At 40.3% G+C, this 20,465-nt stretch overlaps 2 protein-coding genes across 3 annotated transcripts in view; one reads left to right on the top strand and one right to left on the bottom strand.

Annotated features, from left to right (window-relative positions):
• LOC124883407 (cytidine monophosphate-N-acetylneuraminic acid hydroxylase-like) overlaps positions 1–20,465 on the top strand; it is a 47,571-nt gene that overhangs the window by 4,105 nt on the left and 23,001 nt on the right. The window contains exons 3-8 of the mRNA XM_047390534.1: positions 1,012–1,138; positions 15,133–15,343; positions 15,425–15,516; positions 17,755–17,864; positions 17,946–18,136; positions 18,748–18,828. Of these exons, the coding sequence (XP_047246490.1) occupies positions 15,138–15,343; positions 15,425–15,516; positions 17,755–17,864; positions 17,946–18,136; positions 18,748–18,828 (680 nt within the window). The 5' untranslated portion in view covers positions 1,012–1,138; positions 15,133–15,137. The remainder of the gene's footprint in view (positions 1–1,011; positions 1,139–15,132; positions 15,344–15,424; positions 15,517–17,754; positions 17,865–17,945; positions 18,137–18,747; positions 18,829–20,465) is intronic.
• LOC124883253 lies at positions 4,852–8,607 on the bottom strand. 2 transcript variants are annotated; one of them, XM_047390264.1, is made up of 3 exons: positions 7,949–8,183; positions 6,946–7,845; positions 4,852–6,859 (listed from the first exon to the last, which is right to left on the bottom strand). In XM_047390264.1, the coding sequence occupies exons 2-3, from the start codon at positions 7,588–7,590 to the stop codon at positions 6,662–6,664; spliced, it is 843 nt and encodes a 280-aa protein (XP_047246220.1). In that variant the 5' UTR covers positions 7,591–7,845; positions 7,949–8,183; the 3' UTR covers positions 4,852–6,661. The 2 variants fall into 2 exon arrangements, with proteins under 2 accessions (XP_047246220.1, XP_047246219.1); XM_047390263.1 differs by having other exon boundaries at positions 6,946–8,607.

Raw genomic sequence — 20,465 nt, 5'->3', positions numbered from 1 at the left:
TTTTAAACATATTTTATTTCAGTGTTAATGTTTAAAACCGACACACAGCAGTGAAACAAAATATTACATTTTTAAAGAACAGCAACATTTGCTTTTGACATAAATGTCAAAAGGTATTGCAACCTGAATGTAAAAATATTCAAGAATTGACTGAAAAATATATATTCATACACCATTTTAAATGCATAACTCCCATGGTTATAACATAATACACACAAGCTATTAAATAACCAGAAAAGTAGAAGTGCCAAAGGTTAAAAGTTACAAAAAAAACAGCTTGTCAACCAAAAGCATAAGAACAAAGCTTTACAAGCTTGAAATGTAAAATTTCCAGACTGGATGGATGGATGGAAAAATAATGGACAGTGCAACAGGGAATAAAGTTTAGGAATATAAGCAATTTCAATACTGTTGTCTTCATCAAACTAATCCAGAACTGTAAAATATTTAAATCACATACACACTGCATAAGAACCATGCTGGTACATCTTTAAAATGTCAGCCAGTTTAAAACATTGTGAACAGCCAAACAAAGCCAACGAGAACGAGTAATGAGTCCTGAACACACCTCTGAAAATAAGGTAGACTGATCCAGGTCCTGCTGCTGATCCAAGTAATTCATCAAAGGGTTGCTAGAGGATAAAGAAAAGAAAAAAATTTTATTCAACACATAAAATGTACAGCAGATTTAACCACAGTTATGTCACAGGGAGAGAGAGACAGAAATTTTACTGTATCTCACCACTGTTTTAGACTCTCCCTAAACAGAGTGTAAAACAGTGGTTGGTCTCCTGAAGCTGGTAGAATAGAGAAAAAAACAAAGAGCACATAAGAGAGCGAACAGATTGTGGGTAAATGTGTAATCTTACCATTTTAAAAGTTCCACTGGTAGTCCACGATTTGGCAGAGGAGAGTGGAGACGTGGGTTCACTGCCATCTGTTTCTTTTGAACAAGTCTTCCTGTTGTTTTCAATGTCACTTTTCCTTTTGCTGCTTTTGTTCTTATTTCAGGGTTGAGGCCTAAAAACCTGCCTAAAAACAGACGAGAGACATAGTTCAGAGTTCAAACTACCATCCATCCATCAATTTTCTACACCCGCTTCTTCTGTACAGGGAGCTGGTGCCCTACGGGCAAGAGGTAGGGTACACCCTGGACAGCTCACCAGTTTATCGCAGGGCAACACAGAGACACAAGACAAACAACCATGCACACACCCATTCAGACCTAAGAGCAATTTAGAGATACCAATTAACCTAATAGTCATGTTTTTGGACTGTTGAAGGAAACCAGAGTACCCAGAGAGAACATTCAAACTACCTGTTTCTTTATTTTAAGGTACAAATTGCATTTTTAAATCAGACGCTCCTAAACTACAAAATACGTTTAGCAAAAGAATTAGTGAATTAGTTCTCACCTTTGAATAAACTCCAGTGTGCATGTCGCCTCCTCTGGATACTCAAGGTTAAATACATAGAAGGTAGCAAAAAGTGCTGCAAAACTAGCCAGGAAGGTAGGTTGAGTACCCTCAGAAACAATTTCACCCTCAATGCTTATCATCCATTGGTCAAAGGTCTCCTAGAAAAAAAAAAAAAAACAATATTCACAGATATTATTTTAATTTGATGTTCAGGTTCTTTGTTTCCACAATTTTCTTGGTTTCTGTGTTTCCAGGTGAGTAAATTTAATTCAATTCAGACAATTCATAATTCTACAGACAGGGATTATAGAAACAGCGGGTCTGCCATCCCTCTGCCTATTGACACAGATACAGTGAGATGATGTGGAGTGTCCCACTGTCTATAGAAGGACATTTTTATAGACAGAGACAGAAGGGAGGCAGATAGATCCCTGTCTATCCCCCACCCTCTGAAGGGATGTACTTGCCAACCCTCAGATACATCCTGTCTCTGTCCACATACTGTTTCCTCCACATCATCTCACTGCATCTTCAGTTTTTAAATAGGGATGACACACACAGCAAGATGACAGAGTCCCAATGTATCTGACATCCATTTGTCTATAGACAGATGGATAGGAGATACAGTGAGACACACTGAACATTGTACAATATATGCTGTACTTACCAAGGGCAATGAGTCATGGACTTGGCAGCAGGTTGTGTTCCTTCAAGATCTGCAGCTGTAGCACGTGAAGTAACAACATACGATTACCCACAACAAAAACATGTGATGTGAATGTAGACAAAATAGTAAAAGTTATTTTGCACTTTTTAAATGGACAGGTTACACCTATACCTTCCTTCAAATTAGTTTTTAAATGTGAAAGAAAGCTGATTAGGTCATCACAATGCACAGTGCAATATTCAACATGACAGGTTAAATCATTGGTGTAGATTGGAGCTGCAGGTTGCTGCAGGTTGCAGCTTATGATATCGGTATGTGTGTGATTTGAAAGCATTGAAGTTCTTCAATTCAATTCAATTCAAAAATACTTTATTAATCCCAAAGGGAAAATAAATGTTGTTATACCTCATATTATGAAGGTTTCCTCAAAGAGCCGTTGTAGATGCTGATGGCTGTGGGCAGGAAGGATCTCCTGTAGCGTTCCGTCTTACAACAGATCTGAAGAAGCCTCTGACTGAAGACACTCTGTTGTTGTAGGACAGTCTCATGAAGAGGATGCTCAGGGTTCTCCATAATGTTCTTCATTTTATGAAGAATCCATTTTTCCACAATGATCTCCAGAGGTTCCAGAGGAGTCCCCAGAACAGAGCCTGTCTTTTTTATCAGCTTGTTGAGCTTTTTTAAGTCCCTGGCTCTGATGCTGCTACCCCAGCAGATGATGGCAGAAGAGATCACACTCTCCACAGCAGACTTATAGAAGATATGCAGCATCTTGCTGCAAACACCAAAAGACCTAAGCTTCCTCAAGAAGTACAGTCTGCTCTGTCCCTTGTAGATGTCTTCACAGTTGCATCTCCACTCTATTCTGTTGTCCAGGTGAACACCGAGGTATTTATACTCCTCCACCACCTCCACCTCTTCTCCCATGATAGAAATAGTTTTTGACTTATTCCTGTTTCTCTTAAAATCTACAATAATCTCCTTTGTTTTAGTCACGTTCAAAATGAGATGATTGTTTCCACACCATGCCACAAAGCGGTCCACCACCTTCCTGTACTCAGCTTCTTGTCCATCTCTGATCCACCCCACGACTGCAGAATCATCCGAGTATTTCTGCAGATGACAGGAGTCTGTCTTGTACTGGAAGTCTGAGGTGTACAGAGTGAAAAGGAATGGTGAGAGTACAGTCCCCTGTGGTGCTCCTGTGCTGCTGACTACCTGGTTAGACTCACAACCCTTCAGTCTCACAAACTGTGGTCTGTTTGTCAGGTAGTCTTTGATACAGGAGATTGTTGAGGCCTCCACCTGAGTCTTCTGGAGTTTCTGACAAAGCAAATCAGGTTGGATTGTATTAAATGCACTGGAGAAATCAAAGAACATGATCCTCACCGTGCTACTGGCTTTGCCCAGATGACAGTGGGTTTGTTGAAGCAGGTGTATGATGGCATCTTCAACTCCAACTCCACAGCAATAAGCAAACTGAAGGGGGTCCTGATGGTTTACTGTTTGCTTACTCAGGTGGGCCAACAGGAGTCTCTCTAGGACCTTCATGATGTGAGATGTCAGGGCAACAGGTCTATAGTCATTGAGGACTGATGGGTGAGTTTTCTTTGGTACCGGAACAAGACAGGAGGTCTTCCACAACACCGGAACCTTCTTCTGGGCCAGGCTAAGGTTGAAGAGGTGTTGCAGAATCCCACAGAGCTGCTCTGCACAGGCCTTCAAGACTCTTGGGCTGACATGATCTGGACCTGCAGCCTTATTCCAATTCAGTCTCTCCAGTTGTCTCTTCACCTGACTTCTTGAGACACACAGGTGGAAAGGGGAAGCAAAGGAAGTATCAGCATCTTCTGATATGGTTGAAGGCAAACATGTACAAGCAGAAGGGTCTAGGGCTGAGGTGGAAGATAAAAAATGAGGTGTTACTGGACATCTGTGGGTCCTGTGGGTCAAAGGAGGGTGGAATGTCTGTTTGGCTGTGAGCAGGAGAGGAGGATGCGAAGCTTGTTTCTGAACTGAACCTATTGAAGAATGTGTTCAGTTCATTGGCTCTGTCCAGACCTCCATCGGTCTGATCATCCTTCTGCTTGAAGCCTGTGATCTTCTTCATCCCTGACCACACATCTCTGATATCGTTTTGCTGGAGCTTGCTCTCCAGCTTCTTCTTGTACACCTCCTTGCTGTCTCTTATTTTGACTTTAAGTTGCTTCTGTATCCACCTTATTCCTGGGAGGGCCTATGTAGTTACGATTATGGGTAGAACTTCCGGCGGAACACCGGAAGTAGTTTTAAGCTAGTCTTCCTGCTGTTGCTTGTGGTTCGTTGCTAATCAGCTTATAGTTTAAAAGTTACAGTTGCGTTTTCTAGAGGATATCAAGCAAAACTTTTGTTTTCTAAAATGTCTTTGCGGAGCTCTGGTACGTGTTGCGCTGTTCGTGGCTGTACTAATAACCAGACCAAGCTTAATTTGTGGCTTCAACAACAATGTGTTGAACATGCGCCTAATACTAAGTCAGTGTTCTTGTGAAAAGCGGTACAGTTTTTATCGTCTACCCACCAATGAGGGGAAAAAAAGAATGTGGCTGAAAAATCTGAATTTGAAGAGACCACCCAAAACGCTGTATGTATGCTCGTTTCATTTTGTGGACAAAAAGCCAATGGAGGAAAACCTGCATCCTAGTTTGTGGCTGGGCTACGACAGACCACCGGAGAAGAGACGCCGGATCCTTAGAAGGATTGACAGCAGCGACATGAGATCAGGTATGACTTCTTGTGTAAGGAGACGGATTATAGCATTTTACCGGCAATGATGTCGTTTAATATGACTATTTGCTGTGTAAATGTGTATATAGACGCGTGTGTATGTGTGTACTTGTTATCTATTTAGGAAATTTTCTGGTATGTTTACTAGACTTTTGTCAGGGTTAGGCATAAATGCAGTAACTAAAATGTGTGTGTGTGTGTGTCTATATATATATGAGAGATAATAGGGAAAACCCTAATTTGACTCATCTTCAATATCTTTTGCTGTATTTTTATCATCAGATCAGCTTGACAAGAGTGAGGAGCTGTGTACAACACTGGAGCCATCCTGTGATGCCCAAACACAATGGTCATGCCCTGGGATGGACGACCACAGCTACTCTCAGGGCCCACAATCTCATGTGTAATGAGTGCACCATCCCCAGCATTGCCTAAATCTGTTTCAGAAAGTGTTTTGCAGACTGATGAGGACTCTCTCCTATATAGAGGGATTCCACTCATTGAGTTTCTCACACTTGTGTCTTGCCTTCAGCCATTTGCTCCAGCTTCCTCATCAGTGCCTGTTGTGGACCAAATTCTAATTACTTTAATGAAGCTAAGACAAAACTTTGTCATGGCAGATTTAGCGCAGCAGTTTAAACTGTCACAGGGTCAGGTCAGTAAAACTATTGGAATCTGGATAGACATAATGTCTGAGCACACCAAGGACCTCGTTATCTGGTTGCCCCGTGAAACTATCAAAGCAACATTGCCAAAAGCTTTTAGGGAGCACTTTGCTAACACAACCTGTGTAATTGACTGCACAGAGACAGTTTTGCAGAAAGCTAAAAATCTGGACTCCAGAAGTGAATCATACAGTCACTACTATGCCAACAACACAGTGAAATATTTAGTGGCTGTTTCTCCCTAAGGGCTTATCATGTTTATTTCAGATGCTTATGGTGGCAAATGCAGTGACAGGTACATTACACAGAACTCAGGGTTTCTGGACTATTTACGTGCTGGAGATGAGGTAATGGGTGACTGTGGTTTCACAGTTAGGGACTTGCTGGAGGAGCGTGGTGTGAATCTTATCATTCCAGCATTCACACGCAAAGGATGCCAGCTGGCCAACGAGGAAGTCACTCGCACACGCCACATTGCACACGCCCGAATTCACGTTGAACGAGCAATAAGGCGTCTCAAGGTGTACAAGATTCTGTCTCAAACGGTGCCAATTAACTTGGTGCCTAAAATTGACAAAATGCTCAGGATTTGTGCAGGCTTAGTGAATTTAAGAGCTGAGCTTATTTCAAGTGAAAAGTGAAAAGAAATGTAATATTGCTCTTAGATGTACTTCTTTTATTGAACATTACCTCAAACATTTGATATGCCAATTTACTTACAATAACGTTAACACAACTCTAATATGGTAATATGCTGAATAGTTTTTAAAGTGCAATATTTGTGTTAAAGCTAAACAAAATTCTTAACCTTTCAACCTGTTATTGAACTAGGAACTAAAAAAATGTTTAAAGTATTTGTGATTCTTGTGTTCATACCGTCACTTATTAACATATATGTATTCTTATAAGAATACATATATAAGAAATACATATAGATATAAGAAATATTTTTTCTCTGTTGTAATATACAATATTCCAATTGGAGATTAATAAAGTACTTTTGTCTAATCGGATTGTATGTCCTAATATGTCTGGAGGATTTTTCTGTTTATTTTTTAATGTTCTAGTGTTTGGAGCATTTTGGGAATGTACTACACATAAAACCAGTTATTTGCCTAGTGTATTTTCAAGAGATCGAGGTATTTTGGTCACAGCTGAATTTTCTTTGCAGCAAATTCATTGACTAATGTTGGAAGCATGTGTGAAAAGTAGAAATTTTCAAGATGCTTCATTTGTGCATCTGTAAAATCTTTGTCAAATGAAATGTCAAACTCCAGGTGCTCAGTTGGTGCCCAGATGACCAGCTTGCAGCTCTCCAGCCTGAGGCACATCATTGTAAGCTGGACCTGGAAGAATTAATGCCATGGTTTCTTTTAATGAAGATTCACAAGTAACTTATTATATTAGATCATTGATTAAAGGTAACAATCACCTGGAGGTAGTATCCATGTTGCCCATTTGGAAGAATGACGTAGTTCCCGCCTTCCAAGCGTCTTATGTCACCATTTGGACAAGTAATAAACTCTGCAAGGGACATGGCACTCTTTAGGGGACACTTGATCTCTAGGAGCTGTGCTGAATCCAAAATTCCATCTGGGCTTGCTCCAAACCAGGGATGGTCAGGACACAACACCAGGCCCCTCCGCTCTACAGTGTGCCCTTGGGCCTCCATGAGCTGTATGGCTTTGTCTTCATTTTCTTTCCCATATTTAGTTGCCTTGCTGCCCATGAAGGTGGGGTGCAAGTGTTCATTTATGCATTTTTGTGGGTTGGTAGTGCTTCGTTTGGGCACTCTTTTTGCAGTACTAGCAGTGAGTCGTAGCTTCCTTGCATTGTGCCATAATTGTGATGCACTCTGTACCTGGGTGTCTTGTGTCAACTTCTCCACTTGAGCTGGGTTTAGTTTAACATATTTCTCAAAAAAAGAGAGGCATTTCTTGCAGGTCAGCGTTGTGCTGTGCTCTGTATGGGGCATTTGTAAGTCACACTGGCTCTGAGAAGATTCATGGTTTTCTATATTTACTCCGTAGCACCTTGAAAGAAGACTGTTTGTCTGCAGCTGAAATAGAGGGGCCATCACAGAGGAATTGATATAACTTTTAAATTCTTTGTGATCCTTGAAAAGTGTGGGATTGCTCACTGAAGAGAATGCAGTTGTGGGATCTAATGTTGATGTAGATGGGCCTTCATGAATCTGGTCTGCTTTATGACGTCTAAAATGTATGTGCTTCACCCTTTTCAGCTCAGCATTCTTTCTTGTACCTGCATTCCACTTTCTCTGTACATCAGTGCATGATATCCCTGTCTTTCCCTGTCTGACTGCATTCTCAACCTGAATCAAAAATTAAGTCAAAATGTTAGACAATGTTTTTACACTGTCAATACAAAATGCTATTAACATGATTATTAAAACAAAACAAAAAAACAGTATGTACCTTCCACAGTATTGCAGCAGCGTGGCTGCAAGATCTGCCTTGTCCTGCAACACATGAACATCCAGCTGTCTGAATTTCACCTGATGTTGAAACTAAAACCCAAGCTCGGTGATAAGGTGCTTTAAGGCTTTGGCTGGGCTCTATGTCTGCTTTAAGGTAGAGAAGATTGTGTCCCACCTCTTTTAACAAAATGCGACCAACTTTATTACTATGGAGATACTGATACGCTTCTGAGCTTTTTAAGATTACTCATCGCTTTGCCATCTGAAGCAACCGCGTTAATGACGTAACTAAATATGCTAGTGTAGGTTATCTGCGGCCACCTTTTCAGATCGTCCTCCCATCCCTCGATAGCTGTAGGTAGCGGTATAACAGTACTGCCACATTTCAGCTGTGTCAGCTGATGTTCCCACATATTTTTGCCCCAAATGCTCGAAAAAGGAAGATTAGTGCCTATTGTTAGCATGAAAACAAAAGCCGGTTCCAGTTGGCGGCGGAAGTCGTACCCATAAATTGCGCAAGGCATCATGGGGGATAGGAATAAGGTGGATACTCCTCAATAATTCTCTGTCTCCCTCTCTGAAGGCTCTTTTTTTCTTGTTAAGCAGGTCCTTCAGGTCACTGGTGATCCAAGGTTTGTTATTGGGGAAGCATCTCACGGTTCTGGTGGGGATGATGTTATCAACACAGAAGTTTATATAGTCGGTTACACACTCAGTCATGGCATTGATGTCCTCTCCATGTGGCTGGCACAGTGCGTCCCAGTCTGTAGCCTCAAAGCAACCTTGCAGAGCTTCTTCAGCTTCCTGTGACCATTTTCTCACAGTCCTCTTTATTACAGGTTGCCTCTGAACAAGGGGCTTATATTTCGAGCAGAGAAAAACAAGATTGTGATCTGATTTGCCTATGAGTATGAGTCCTTGACATTTGCATTAAACAAATCCAATGTTTTGTTTTCTCTGGTAGAGCAGCTGACAAACTGTTGAAACGTTGGAAGTGTAGCAGAGAGTGAAGCATGGTTAAAATCACCAGAAATTGCCACAAAAGCATCTTCAACACCATGCTGCAGTTTGTCATTCCACATTGAAAAATGCCATTTGGCAAATTCCTGTGAAATTTTATGTGCCTCACATAGGCAAAAAGAGTTTCAGTTTTATGTGGGCAAAACTGACAGGAAATCATCTTGATCCTGAACTTATACAAGTTATTTTAGTCCAGAGTGCAGACTCAAACAGTTCAGCAGTAAAAATGATCTGTATTGTCTACAACCACTACAAAAAAAAACAACTAACTGTGAATACTAGGGATTTTTTTAATATATGTGAGCGCTCATTCAAGCTGCCAGTAAAGTGTAATAAAAAAAAAAACTCACAGTGGAGGCACCGTGCCTGAAAGGCAGGAGGAAAAAAAGGGCGCGAATCTATTGTTTTTTTTCCACAGTTAAATGTTAAGTTGTCATATAAACAAGAAAAGGATAATAATTACTCTGCTGATTGTACTATTATAACGGAGAACCTATATCTTTGTGTCGCGCAACTTAAAATCCAATAAAGTAGCAGTAACCCATTACTGAATGTAAGAACACGACAAGAAAACGAAATATTTTCTTTAAGCAACAGCTCAGTATCACTTCAGTGAGAGGTTGCCTAAACTCTGACATCAAATCATGGGAGTGAGATGCGCTTACTCTGACAACAGTTGTAAGTGTAGGATGGGTGCACAGCAGAATAAACTTTATGATTAAATGCATTTGTTAAGTACAGCAAAGTACAATTGTTTTTCATTGGAGTTTGCACATGGCAACTACATTGATTGAGTGTGATCTCAGTGACAGGATGTCTGGTCCGCAATTATAAAATACTACAATGCTAGTTGCCTGAACATAAGTGTAAAATGCTAATTATTTTTGGGAAGAATAATTACAGTTTAACCGGACAAAGCAGCGATTAACACACAACTGTCTGGATTATGCTCACTTACAAACCACTGTAAAGTCACCTGAGACAGTATGCCAGAGTTGGGATCAGAACATGCCAGTTTAAGGCTGCCACCGGAAATAACAGAAAAAATAAAGGATTTACCCCGATGTCAGTGCCAACATTAATGTTAACTAATAATGTAACCACCGGCAATTCTGGATGAGAAACAAAAGTTAAAACGGAACTAAACAACACTTGTGTTGCACATGAAGCTAGCTTAGAAATAACCGAAGTTAGCTTTAGCAGACAAACTGATAGACGTGCGAGAGAAGCTAGCTCAATATAACCATATAAAATACGTTTTTGTCCACTAACAGACACAAAATGCAATGAAAATGTTTAATTAAAAAGGTACTTACCCGGTGAAAGTCCCCTTTGGCCCCGCTTTCTCGCCCGCGAAAAGTCTCCTCCTCCCGGTCGGTTAATATCCCACAATGCAACTGTACATTTAAAATTTACAGTACAGCTTTGCACGTGATCCAGCGGTCCAATTAAATCTCATATTCTTTCCATCCACATCTCTGTTCACAGCAAAAAGCTGTATTTTCCAAAACACAACCAGCTTACTGTAAACAACGTGTGTCGCTGAGCCTGTAGCCTAAAGGCTGCAGGCCTTTAGGCTACAGGCTCGGCGACACACGTTGTTGCTGTTGCTGTTCCTGCGATACAAGATGAGAACGTGGGAAAAATTTACATTCCTCAAAGTAAATGTGGGGGTGTCCTAATTTTTTCCTAAACAATGGTTTCATGGTGGCAAAGTTGGTGGCACTTTTGCCTTGCAGCAAGAAGGTCCTGGGTTTGACTCCTGGCCGCAGGTCTTTCTGCATGGAGTTTGCATGTTCTCCCTGTGCATGCATGAGTTCTCTCTGGGTACGCTGGCTTCTTCCCACACTCCAAAAACATGACTTAGGCGTGAATGAGTGTGTGTGATTGGTTGTTTGTCGTGTGTGTGTCTGTAGTGCCCTGCGATGGACTGGCAACCTGCCCAGGGTGAACCTCGCCTCCCACCCATAGACTGCTGGAGATAGGCACCGGCTTCCCCGTGACCCACTATGGAAGAAGCCGTAGAAAATGACTTACAGTTGCATCTTTTTATTATATTTTACAAAAATATACAATTATATATTTTTTGTTTAGTTTAGTTTATTTTTTTAGTCAGCCCACTAATAAGTGAAATTAGACAACCCAGACAATAGCTGCTTGAATAGAACCTTAACATTAGCTCTCCTAACAGCCCTCTACTTGCACGTCCGCTATTTCTGCCCCTCTCACTTTATCATTGTTTCTCAATTCTCCAAAAAAGTCCAAACTCTTTGCAGGCAGCATAAGAGAAGCTATTTTCATGTTCATTTGAATTTACAGAAATTGATCTTTAGCAGTGAGGGATGGTTTTAATAAGTTGCACAGTTGTTGGAGGATCCAAATGCAGACATAACGAAGGCACAATCCATTTGTTTGGATTCTATTGAAAAAATAAACAAACGTACAGAGACAGGCAGATGCATGTAAGTCAACAACTGAAGTGCAGCTACGAGGGACATATGAGGAAGCAACTGAGGACAGACTAGGCAAGAAGAATTTAGAGAAAACAGAAAGCATAGCAGCTTAGCAGTGACATGAAAAATGGTAATGTAGAGAAAATAGCTAGATTAAACACAGATTACACAGAAATGAACAGAGAAGATAACCACAGAACTATGGTAGAATTAACTAAAAACCAACATGACCCAAAGGAAGTCACAGGGAGTGGAGAACTAAGGAAAAGTCTAAGGTAGAGGCAGACCAATCCGTGTTTTCACAGAATGTTCTTTTCCTCATGATGCCATCCATTTTGTAAAGTGCACCAGTCCCTCCTTCAACAAACCAGCCCTGCAACATGACCCCCCCGCTTCACAGTTTGAATGATGTAGAGAGGCTTGCCCTAAGTCAGTGTTATCAGCCTTTGAGACAAATGAGTAAAATAGAATATTTTTCCAACGAGTCATCCCTTTAACTAATTCAGATAAGTGTTGGCTTGACAGATTTTAAAATAGTTATACACTCACCGGCCACTTTATTAGGTACACCTTGCTAGTACCGGGTTGGACCCCCTTTTGCCTTCAGAACTGCCTTAATCCTTCGTGGCATAGATTCAACAAGGTAGTGGAAACATTCTTGATAGAGTTAGAAGGCTGATAAACACAGACAGGTGTAAAATAAGACACAAGTGAATCAAGTAAGGTCCTTGCACCAGCCTTTTATTTACAACTCCCATTCCTACAAGCAAAAAGCGGGAATCGGTTCAGCCAATTCTTACAGAGATTTCAACCTAAAAGAGTAGTCGTTCCCATATATGGTATAAGCTTGTCATGTCCGAAAGTAATCCACTCCAGACCGCATTCCTTAACCTTCCACAAACCCTTTTTCACACTAAAAACCAATCATAAGAATCATCTTAGCTAGAGTACAACTTCAAATATAAATGTGGTTTAAACTAAACAATGATAACTTCTATACATTTTTCCAACAATTCCTCCAACAATTTGGTCCGCATTGACATGATAGCATCACACAGATGCTGCAGATTTGTCGGCTGCACATCCATGATGCGAATCTCCCGTTCCACCATATCCCAAAGGTGCTCTATTGGATTGATATCTGATGACTGTGGAGGCCATTTGAGTACAGTTAACTCATTGTCATGTTCAAGAAACCAGTCTGAGATGATTCGTGCTTTATGACATGGCGTGTTATCCTACTGGAAGTACACTGTGGTCATAAAGGGATGGACATGGTCAGCAACAATTCTCAGGTAGGCTGTGGTGTTGACATGGTGCTCAATTGGTACTAAGGGGCCCAAAGTGTGCCAAGAAAATATCCCCCACACCATTACACCACCACCACCAGCCTGAACCGTTGATACAAGGCAGGATGGATTCATGCTTTCATCTCGTTGATGCCAAATTCTGACCCTACCATCTGAATGTCGCAGCAGAAAACGAGACTCATCAGACCAGGCAACGTTTTTCCAATCTTCTATTTTCCAATTTTGGTGAGCTTGTGCAAATTGTAGCCTCAGTTTCCTGTTCTTAGGTGACAGGAGTGGCACCCGGTGTAGTCCTCCGCTGCTGTAGCCCATCCACCTCAAGGTTCGACGTGTTGTGCGTTCAGAGACACGATTCTTCTTAAATAAAATTGATTCTATTAAAAATAAAATCTTTGACATACTCCTGAAGATAATTACTTCATCCTCAGCAAGTGAGACAACATTGGAAGTAACTATAGAACTTGATCTGTGTTTGGACTGTTTTGATCATGTGGAGCTTCCTGAGTTATCAGAAATATTAGCTTCATCTAAACCTTCAACTTGTATGTTAGACCCAATCCCAACCAAATTATTCAAGGAAGTGTTCCCTCTGATTACCAGCCCCATTTTAGATATGATTAATCTATCCTTAGTAAATGGATATGTACCACAGGCTTTTAAGGTAGCTGTTATTAAACCTTTACTTAAGAAACCTTCGCTTGATCGAGATGACTTGAAAAATTACAGACCAGACAGACAGATCCAATCTTCCATTCTTATCTAAAATTCTTGAGAAAATAGTTGCTAATCAAATGTATGAGCATTTACACAGCAATTACCTGTTTGAAGAGTTTCAGTCAGGCTTCAGAGCTCATCATAGCACTGAAACAGCTCTGTTGAAAGTCACTAATGATATTCTTATGGCCTCAGATAATGGACTTGTGTCTGTACTTGTCCTGTTAGATCTCAGTGCTGCATTTGATACAGTCGATCACAATATTCTCTTAGAAAGGCTGGAATACGCTGTAGGGATCAGGGGAACAGCGCTAGGGTGGTTTAAATCTTATCTGTCTGACAGATTCCAGTTTGTTCATGTAAATGATAAATCATCTTTAAACTCCGGGGTAATTGTGGAGTACCACAGGGTTTAGTACTTGGGCCAATTCTCTTTACTATATATATGCGTCCAATAGGTAAAATTATCAGGCAGCATAGGATAAATTTTCACTGTTACGCTGATGCACCATATGGAAACAAAGCCCATAAATTCTATGTTGAAGATGGGTTACTCATGAGGGAATGGATCTCAAGGCCTGCTTTGCAACAGGAGGGTATTGAGGAGGATTGGGGGTTGGTACGTCAAATAGTTATTTCTAAAGATTACCGGGAACAAATACTTCACCTGGCACATGAACACCCATGGTCAGGTCATTTAGGAATTACTAAAACCTATGATTGCATTCTGCAGCATTTCATTTGGCCAGGGCTGAAGAAAGATGTTGCCAGGTTCTGTAGAACATGCATAGTTTGCCAAATTGTGGGTAAACCTAACCAGAGAGTGCCACCTGTTCCCCTTAAGCCCATGCCTGCCTGTTGGTGAGCCTTTGGAGCATGTTTTGGTAGATTGAGTGGGTCCTCTGCCCACAACAAAAACTGGTTATCAGTTTCTCTTAACAGTCATGTGTGCTGCTACTCGTTTTCCTGAAACCATACCACTTAGGAAAATCACAGCACCCACCATAACTAAGGCTCTACTCAAGTTTTTCTACTTTCTACTCAAGAGAGAGAGAGAGAGAATTGTTTAAGCCTTTGCAGGAACAGATCCATTGGTTGGAGTGCAGCAGGCATACTGATTGAGAAGGTCTGAGTTTGATCTTTAACCCTTTATGAAGGCTTGGTTGCTGTGCAGCTGCCCCCTCTTTGTTATGCTTGTCCTCCATGGTCAGATTTGGTTTGCTTTACTTGGTTTGCCCCTTAACATTTACATTTAACATTTTCACCCATTCTAATGGACATGACTGATTTTACTAACTTCAAACAATGGACTATGGTTGGTTTTCTTGTTTTCTTTGAAATAAATATTTGTAAATCATACTCTTGTGTCTTCTATTGTTTTGTCTTAACCCATGAGCCAGGTTGTAAGATTGTGCACATTCTGACACACCCCACCTCTCTTAGGCTTTTTCGGGTTCACAAATGCAATGAAGCATTTGCTGTCACTTTGATGGGTAACCCTCACCCATCTGTAAATGGTCAGGTCAATTTAGGGTTTTAATGGTCAAAATTGTAAGAAAAAAGGTGTATCTGGATGTGTCTATAATATGTGGTTGTTACACCTTTTTCACTGTTAGATTATTTGGGATTAAGTTGTCAAAACGGTTAAATCTGACATTTTCTTTGGTCTATTTACTAATCTTTAGGATAAATGACTGCCCAAACATCCAAGGTGGTGCTGTCATTGGACACTAAAGAGGTGGACTCGCTCAAAGATGGCGTGAACTTCAAGAAAAACCCCAGCGATGGGAAATGTTACATCATATACAAGAGCAGTGGTGGCTTTAAAGCATGCAAGAATCAGTGCAAACACCAAGGAGGGGTGTTTATCAAGGATATAGAAGATTTGGATAGCAGGTGAGGCCATTTCTTGGGAACAAAAAACAGAGTTTTAAAAATGAGACGTCTTATGGTTGATGTGCTGCTCTAATCTCATAGGACAGTCAAATGCACCAAACACAACTGGAAGTTAAACATCTCATCAATGAAATACGTGAACCCGCCTGACAGCTTCCAGCAGGATGAACTCGGTAAGATGAGTGAGTGGCACATTTTATTTTCAAGGTAAGACAATAAGTCTTCAGCGAAATGCTTTTATTTTTGTTTTGGTATGGAAACATTAATGCAGGTGGCAAATTCCCTGGGATTACATTCAAACAGCAACTGATCCATAATATCACAGTCTGGTGATCTCATTCGAAAGTTTATAAAGTTATGGTAACTTATTTCTGGTCAGTTAAATAAGCTGGTCATTCATCCTTCGTTAATTGATAGTTGGAAGGTGAGAATAGAGATTTAGAGATTTTGTCATACCAAATGTGTCATCTTACCAGAAAAAAAATTGTAAGATTAATATAGGAGCCATTTGAGGTTTTTGGTGTTTGGGCATAGTTTGGGTCTGTCTTATTTAGTTTTGTTAATTCGGTTTGTTTGGTGGCAGTATTTTGTTTATATGTGAATTGACACTCTGACCTTTATTTTACTCTACCACTGGTGGCGGTGTGGGGGAAATCTATTTAGGTCTCAGGGTTAGAGGGCATCAGGTGTTAGGGTGTGTGGAGGTCATATGGTTTTTTACCGCTCTCTGTTGCATACTGGTTTGGCTTCATCATATCCACCTATTGACCATAATTGCCATCTTTTGCATGCTGCCATAAACCGCCACCCTGGATTTTGGATTTCATTCAATACTCAGCTTGTATTCAATAAATTCCAAACTCCCAAACTTCTCTCAGTCCGGACATTACCTTACGAGCGCGTTAGGACCTGGATCCCTCGCACCCAGAAGCGACTAAAAATGGATGGAATTTGATAGTCGCTACTACAAAGTAAAAAACCTGACCATTCGGATTAAAGGATATGCCACTTTATGAAGAGGACAACTCACCTGGAAAAGTTTGGCGCACGCCCACCTGACTAGCTAATATGCATGAGAAAACAAAGGAGCTACATTCACTCAACCATCCCTGTCATCTCAAGTAAGACCGATCAAATAATAAGGTATGAGGCACGATTACTATTCAAGACGTCTCTGGTGAGTGCAATCATCCTTATTAAATACAAACATATGACGCATTGGACTGGCTTTATGATGCGTTACAGCGTTCGGCCTACGGCTTTCCAGAGATGATGCTATTGCCTAATAAACGGCTAATTTTTGTGGTGGCTTTTATTCAGTCATATCTCAAAGTGTGAACATTCAACAGCTACCCATGTAAATGCGTTTGTGCCTTGTGGCAGCGTGTAAAGACCGATAAAGCACAACACAACTTGTTGTTGTTTTTGTTTATTCACAGTTGAAAATGAGTGATATGAATGTTGAAACTGAGCTTACGGGCACACAAAGTGAAAAATGACAAAGAAAACTTTCACTAAAGGGAACTGGCACCATACACTCTGCTAATGCAAAATCTGTCCTGGGATGACCCCAATTAATAAGGAATAATAAGTAATTAATAAAAGGATTAGTTAGAACCAGTGGTGTCCAATCGTTTTCCAGCATGGGCCAAAATCGACAACTTGAAAGTACTTATGGGTCACAAAATCCGATTTGTTTCCTTATATTCAATAATTTTAGCAAACTTTTTATCCAATAAAATAGAACACACAATCTTTGTGATCTCATTTCGTCTCAGGAGCAATGCACACCGTTCCCTAGCATACAAGATGCGTAATGGTGCAGTCTGGGGCAGGAAAAGAAGAGTTTCCATTGACATCACTCTACTGCTACGTGGGCGGGCATGAAAACGAAAAAGCATGTTCCTCTCAGTTTGCTCTTTAGTTGTGTCACACAATAAGCAGTCTTGATGAAGAAAATGAAAACACAGTTTGAAAGATCTATTAGCAATTTCATTTGAGCCAAAAAAAATGCAGCTATGACTTTGAAATGTCAAATTTGAAAATTAAAATGGATTAACAGAAATGCTTTTTCATTTTAAAGTGAATTTTGGTAACTTTTTGCTGGGACATGTTTTGAAAATGAAATGTTAAATGTTATTTTATTTAAAATTTTAATAAAGTAACAGAAGAAGCAGTCTTGAAGAAGAAAATGAAAACGCAGTTTGAATGATTTGTTTTTAATTTTATGATTCCAAAAAATGCAGCTTCATTTTGAAAATGAAAACGTATTTTATTAATCCATTTTAATTTGAATGTTGGAACACAGTGGACCCTGGGTCACACTTTGAACCTCCTGTTGTAAACCCGTCCAAACTGTTTAAATTGGTTAAATATTTTAACCCAATTTGAAATTTGTTTCCTACTCTCAGAAGTTGTGATCTTGGATGAAGGGGGGATGCAACTCGTGGAGCTGAGCCCAATTGACCCCTGGCTGACTGCCCCCAGAAAGCCTCTGGAGCTCCAGGAGGGAGAAGTGAAAGTAGGACCTGTTTTTCTTTCTACACTTTGAGAAGGGACCAAACTAGTCCCAAAGAAATAAAACCTTTAACTTTCTGTTCAGATAACGTACCTCACCCACGCTTGCATGGAGCTTCAGTTCGGACAGAAGTGCTTCCTGTTTGACCCCTGGCTGAGGGGTCCTGCCTTTGCCCGAGGCTGGTGGCTTCTCCACGAGCCCCCGGCAGATTGCCTGGATAGACTCTGTGCAGCTGATCTGATCTACATCAGCCACTTGCACTCTGACCACCTGAGGTAAACTCTGTTACTGCTATTAACTTAAAGTTTTTCAAACTTTTATATCATATGGGAAAAGATCCGACTAGCGAAGATCACACAAACTGATAGGATAAAAAAAAAATGGAAGGAACCTTTGGTAGGATTTGCCATGTTTGGATTCACCTTATGAAACACATAGGTATATGTGATAGGGATGATATGTTCAGGGTAATGCGATGGCCCAGATATCTCACACAGAAAGTGGTTTGCAATTAGAACAAAAACGACAAAATGCCTATGACAAACTGTACATTGGACTTATTGCTTTCTTCTAGCAATTGCTTCAATGTGGAAAATGTGGACAAGTGTAAGGACTATAAATACCGTAGCAAAATATTTAAACTCCTTTGATTTTTCATAAAAATCTGTTTATTGATCAGTTTTTAAAGTTTCGTTTATCTTTGAAAACGTATTTTCAGGAAGTGCTACATGTAGATTGTGGAGCTCTCAGACCACACATCAGTTACTTTGCCAACTAAATAATGATGGCCAATAAAGGTTGCCATCAATATTAAATCTGGATTAACAAAACATTTCCAGCCACGGACTAATAAAATGCTGAGTGAGCTGCTCTGTTTGTTTTCCAGTTACCCCACCCTGAAAGTGCTGTCGGAGAGGAGGCCCGATGTTCCCATATATGTTGGTGACACAAGCAGGCCAGTTTTTTGGTTAGTACATTGCATTGGCTGGGCTCTGTTTAGTCCACTGGTAAATCCATATGATTTTACTACAGTCGCATGAACGTATTTTATTTCAACGAATCAGATCAGTGTCATTTCTTTAATAAAAGTTTGCTTTTTTATGATGATTGCCTGTCCTTTCTTACATTTCAAATCTGTTCAGTTTAATTCAGCTTTATATACAGTGACCAAGCATGGCATTATGAGCACTTCCCCATTTTATTCCACCCATTATCCAGTGACATGATTTAGAGATGGTCTGTTATTCATTTCACTTGTCAATGATCATAATATTATGCCTGATTAGTGAATATAACCAATTCATATTAAAAGCCTTGTCATCGCTTTATAAAAATAAGCAAAAAGGTCCAATTCAAACACAAGTTCACACAATAATTTATTCCAATCCATTTACAGCTGTTTAGTAAAAGAAAGCTGGGGCTGAACAAGTCAAGCTTCTTAACAGCCTTGTCTTCCTGGACACATAAATATGATAAAAATTAAAATGACAAATTTTTAAGTCATTTATGTCATGTTTGTGTTTCTTTCTGCTTCATAACTCAATCCAGCCTTTTGATCAGTCTATTCTCAAATGAAATACAACCCAGACCTGGTGTCGGCTTTCAATGAATATAATTGTGTGAATGCCTACAGCATTCACACTATTGAGATCCTGTTTTTCTTTATTCTTTATCAGTGAGAATGCATTCTCACTATTACTATTCACCTCTAAACTGGACTCTTTATTATTTATTGGGGCCTGCCATAACAATGCATAGGAGAGCAGTGCATTGCAGGCACCTATTACTATGCACCTCTAAACTGGTCTCTTTATTTATTTTTCTTCCGTCAAAATTAATGCGGCCCGAACCGCTGCGTGCACCCCCACAATTTATACATCAAAACGACCGGCTCGGTCCCGTGAGGTGTGCTATTACTTTTATTGGCGTTTCGAGTTACCATGGCGACGTAATTAACGAAAAACCAGCCCCCAAAATCCCCATAGGAATGAATGGAGTCAGGGGCGAAGGAATCCTCAAAATTCACTGTTTTTGAGGCTCTACTGTATCGCCATACTTTCACCTAGAAACACAGTTTGACTTTCAGTTTGTAGGAAAATCCGCCGGCTCTTCAGAAATGAAAACGGTTTGTTGATAACTGCTACAGTTTCTCTAAAATTAGACTCCAAGCGACACAAAGTTTGCCAGAAAATCACACTCTTAACAGTGGAGATGGCAGTTACTAGAGTGTAAAAAGAGGGGATTTTTTCAGGAAAAATTAGTTTCAACTGGCACTCACGGCCACAAATTTCGCTCTACAGTCACAATTTTCAGTCAGTTTGTAGTGCCGGGCCTCTGCTTTCACACAATAACTTCAAAATTGTTCCAAGTCTCATAGTTTTCTGTCAAACACCCCTCAATCGCCAAGAGTCAGTACATTTCTGTAGGCCTTCTCCCATGTATTTTCAATGAGAGCTTGACCTGTAATCCATGAGTGACACCATTTATTTCCATAATCATATTTTATACTGTGAATGACATAGAGCTATGAAAATCTCCATGATTGGGGACGAAGGATAGCTGTCGCCCACAGTTTAAAAAAATTTCAAATACTATGTACGGATT

The sequence above is a fragment of the Girardinichthys multiradiatus genome, chromosome 17 (genome assembly GCF_021462225.1).
Source record: "Girardinichthys multiradiatus isolate DD_20200921_A chromosome 17, DD_fGirMul_XY1, whole genome shotgun sequence".
Classification (NCBI taxonomy): domain Eukaryota; kingdom Metazoa; phylum Chordata; class Actinopteri; order Cyprinodontiformes; family Goodeidae; genus Girardinichthys; species Girardinichthys multiradiatus.
This window is presented reverse-complemented; position numbering and strand designations above follow the sequence as displayed.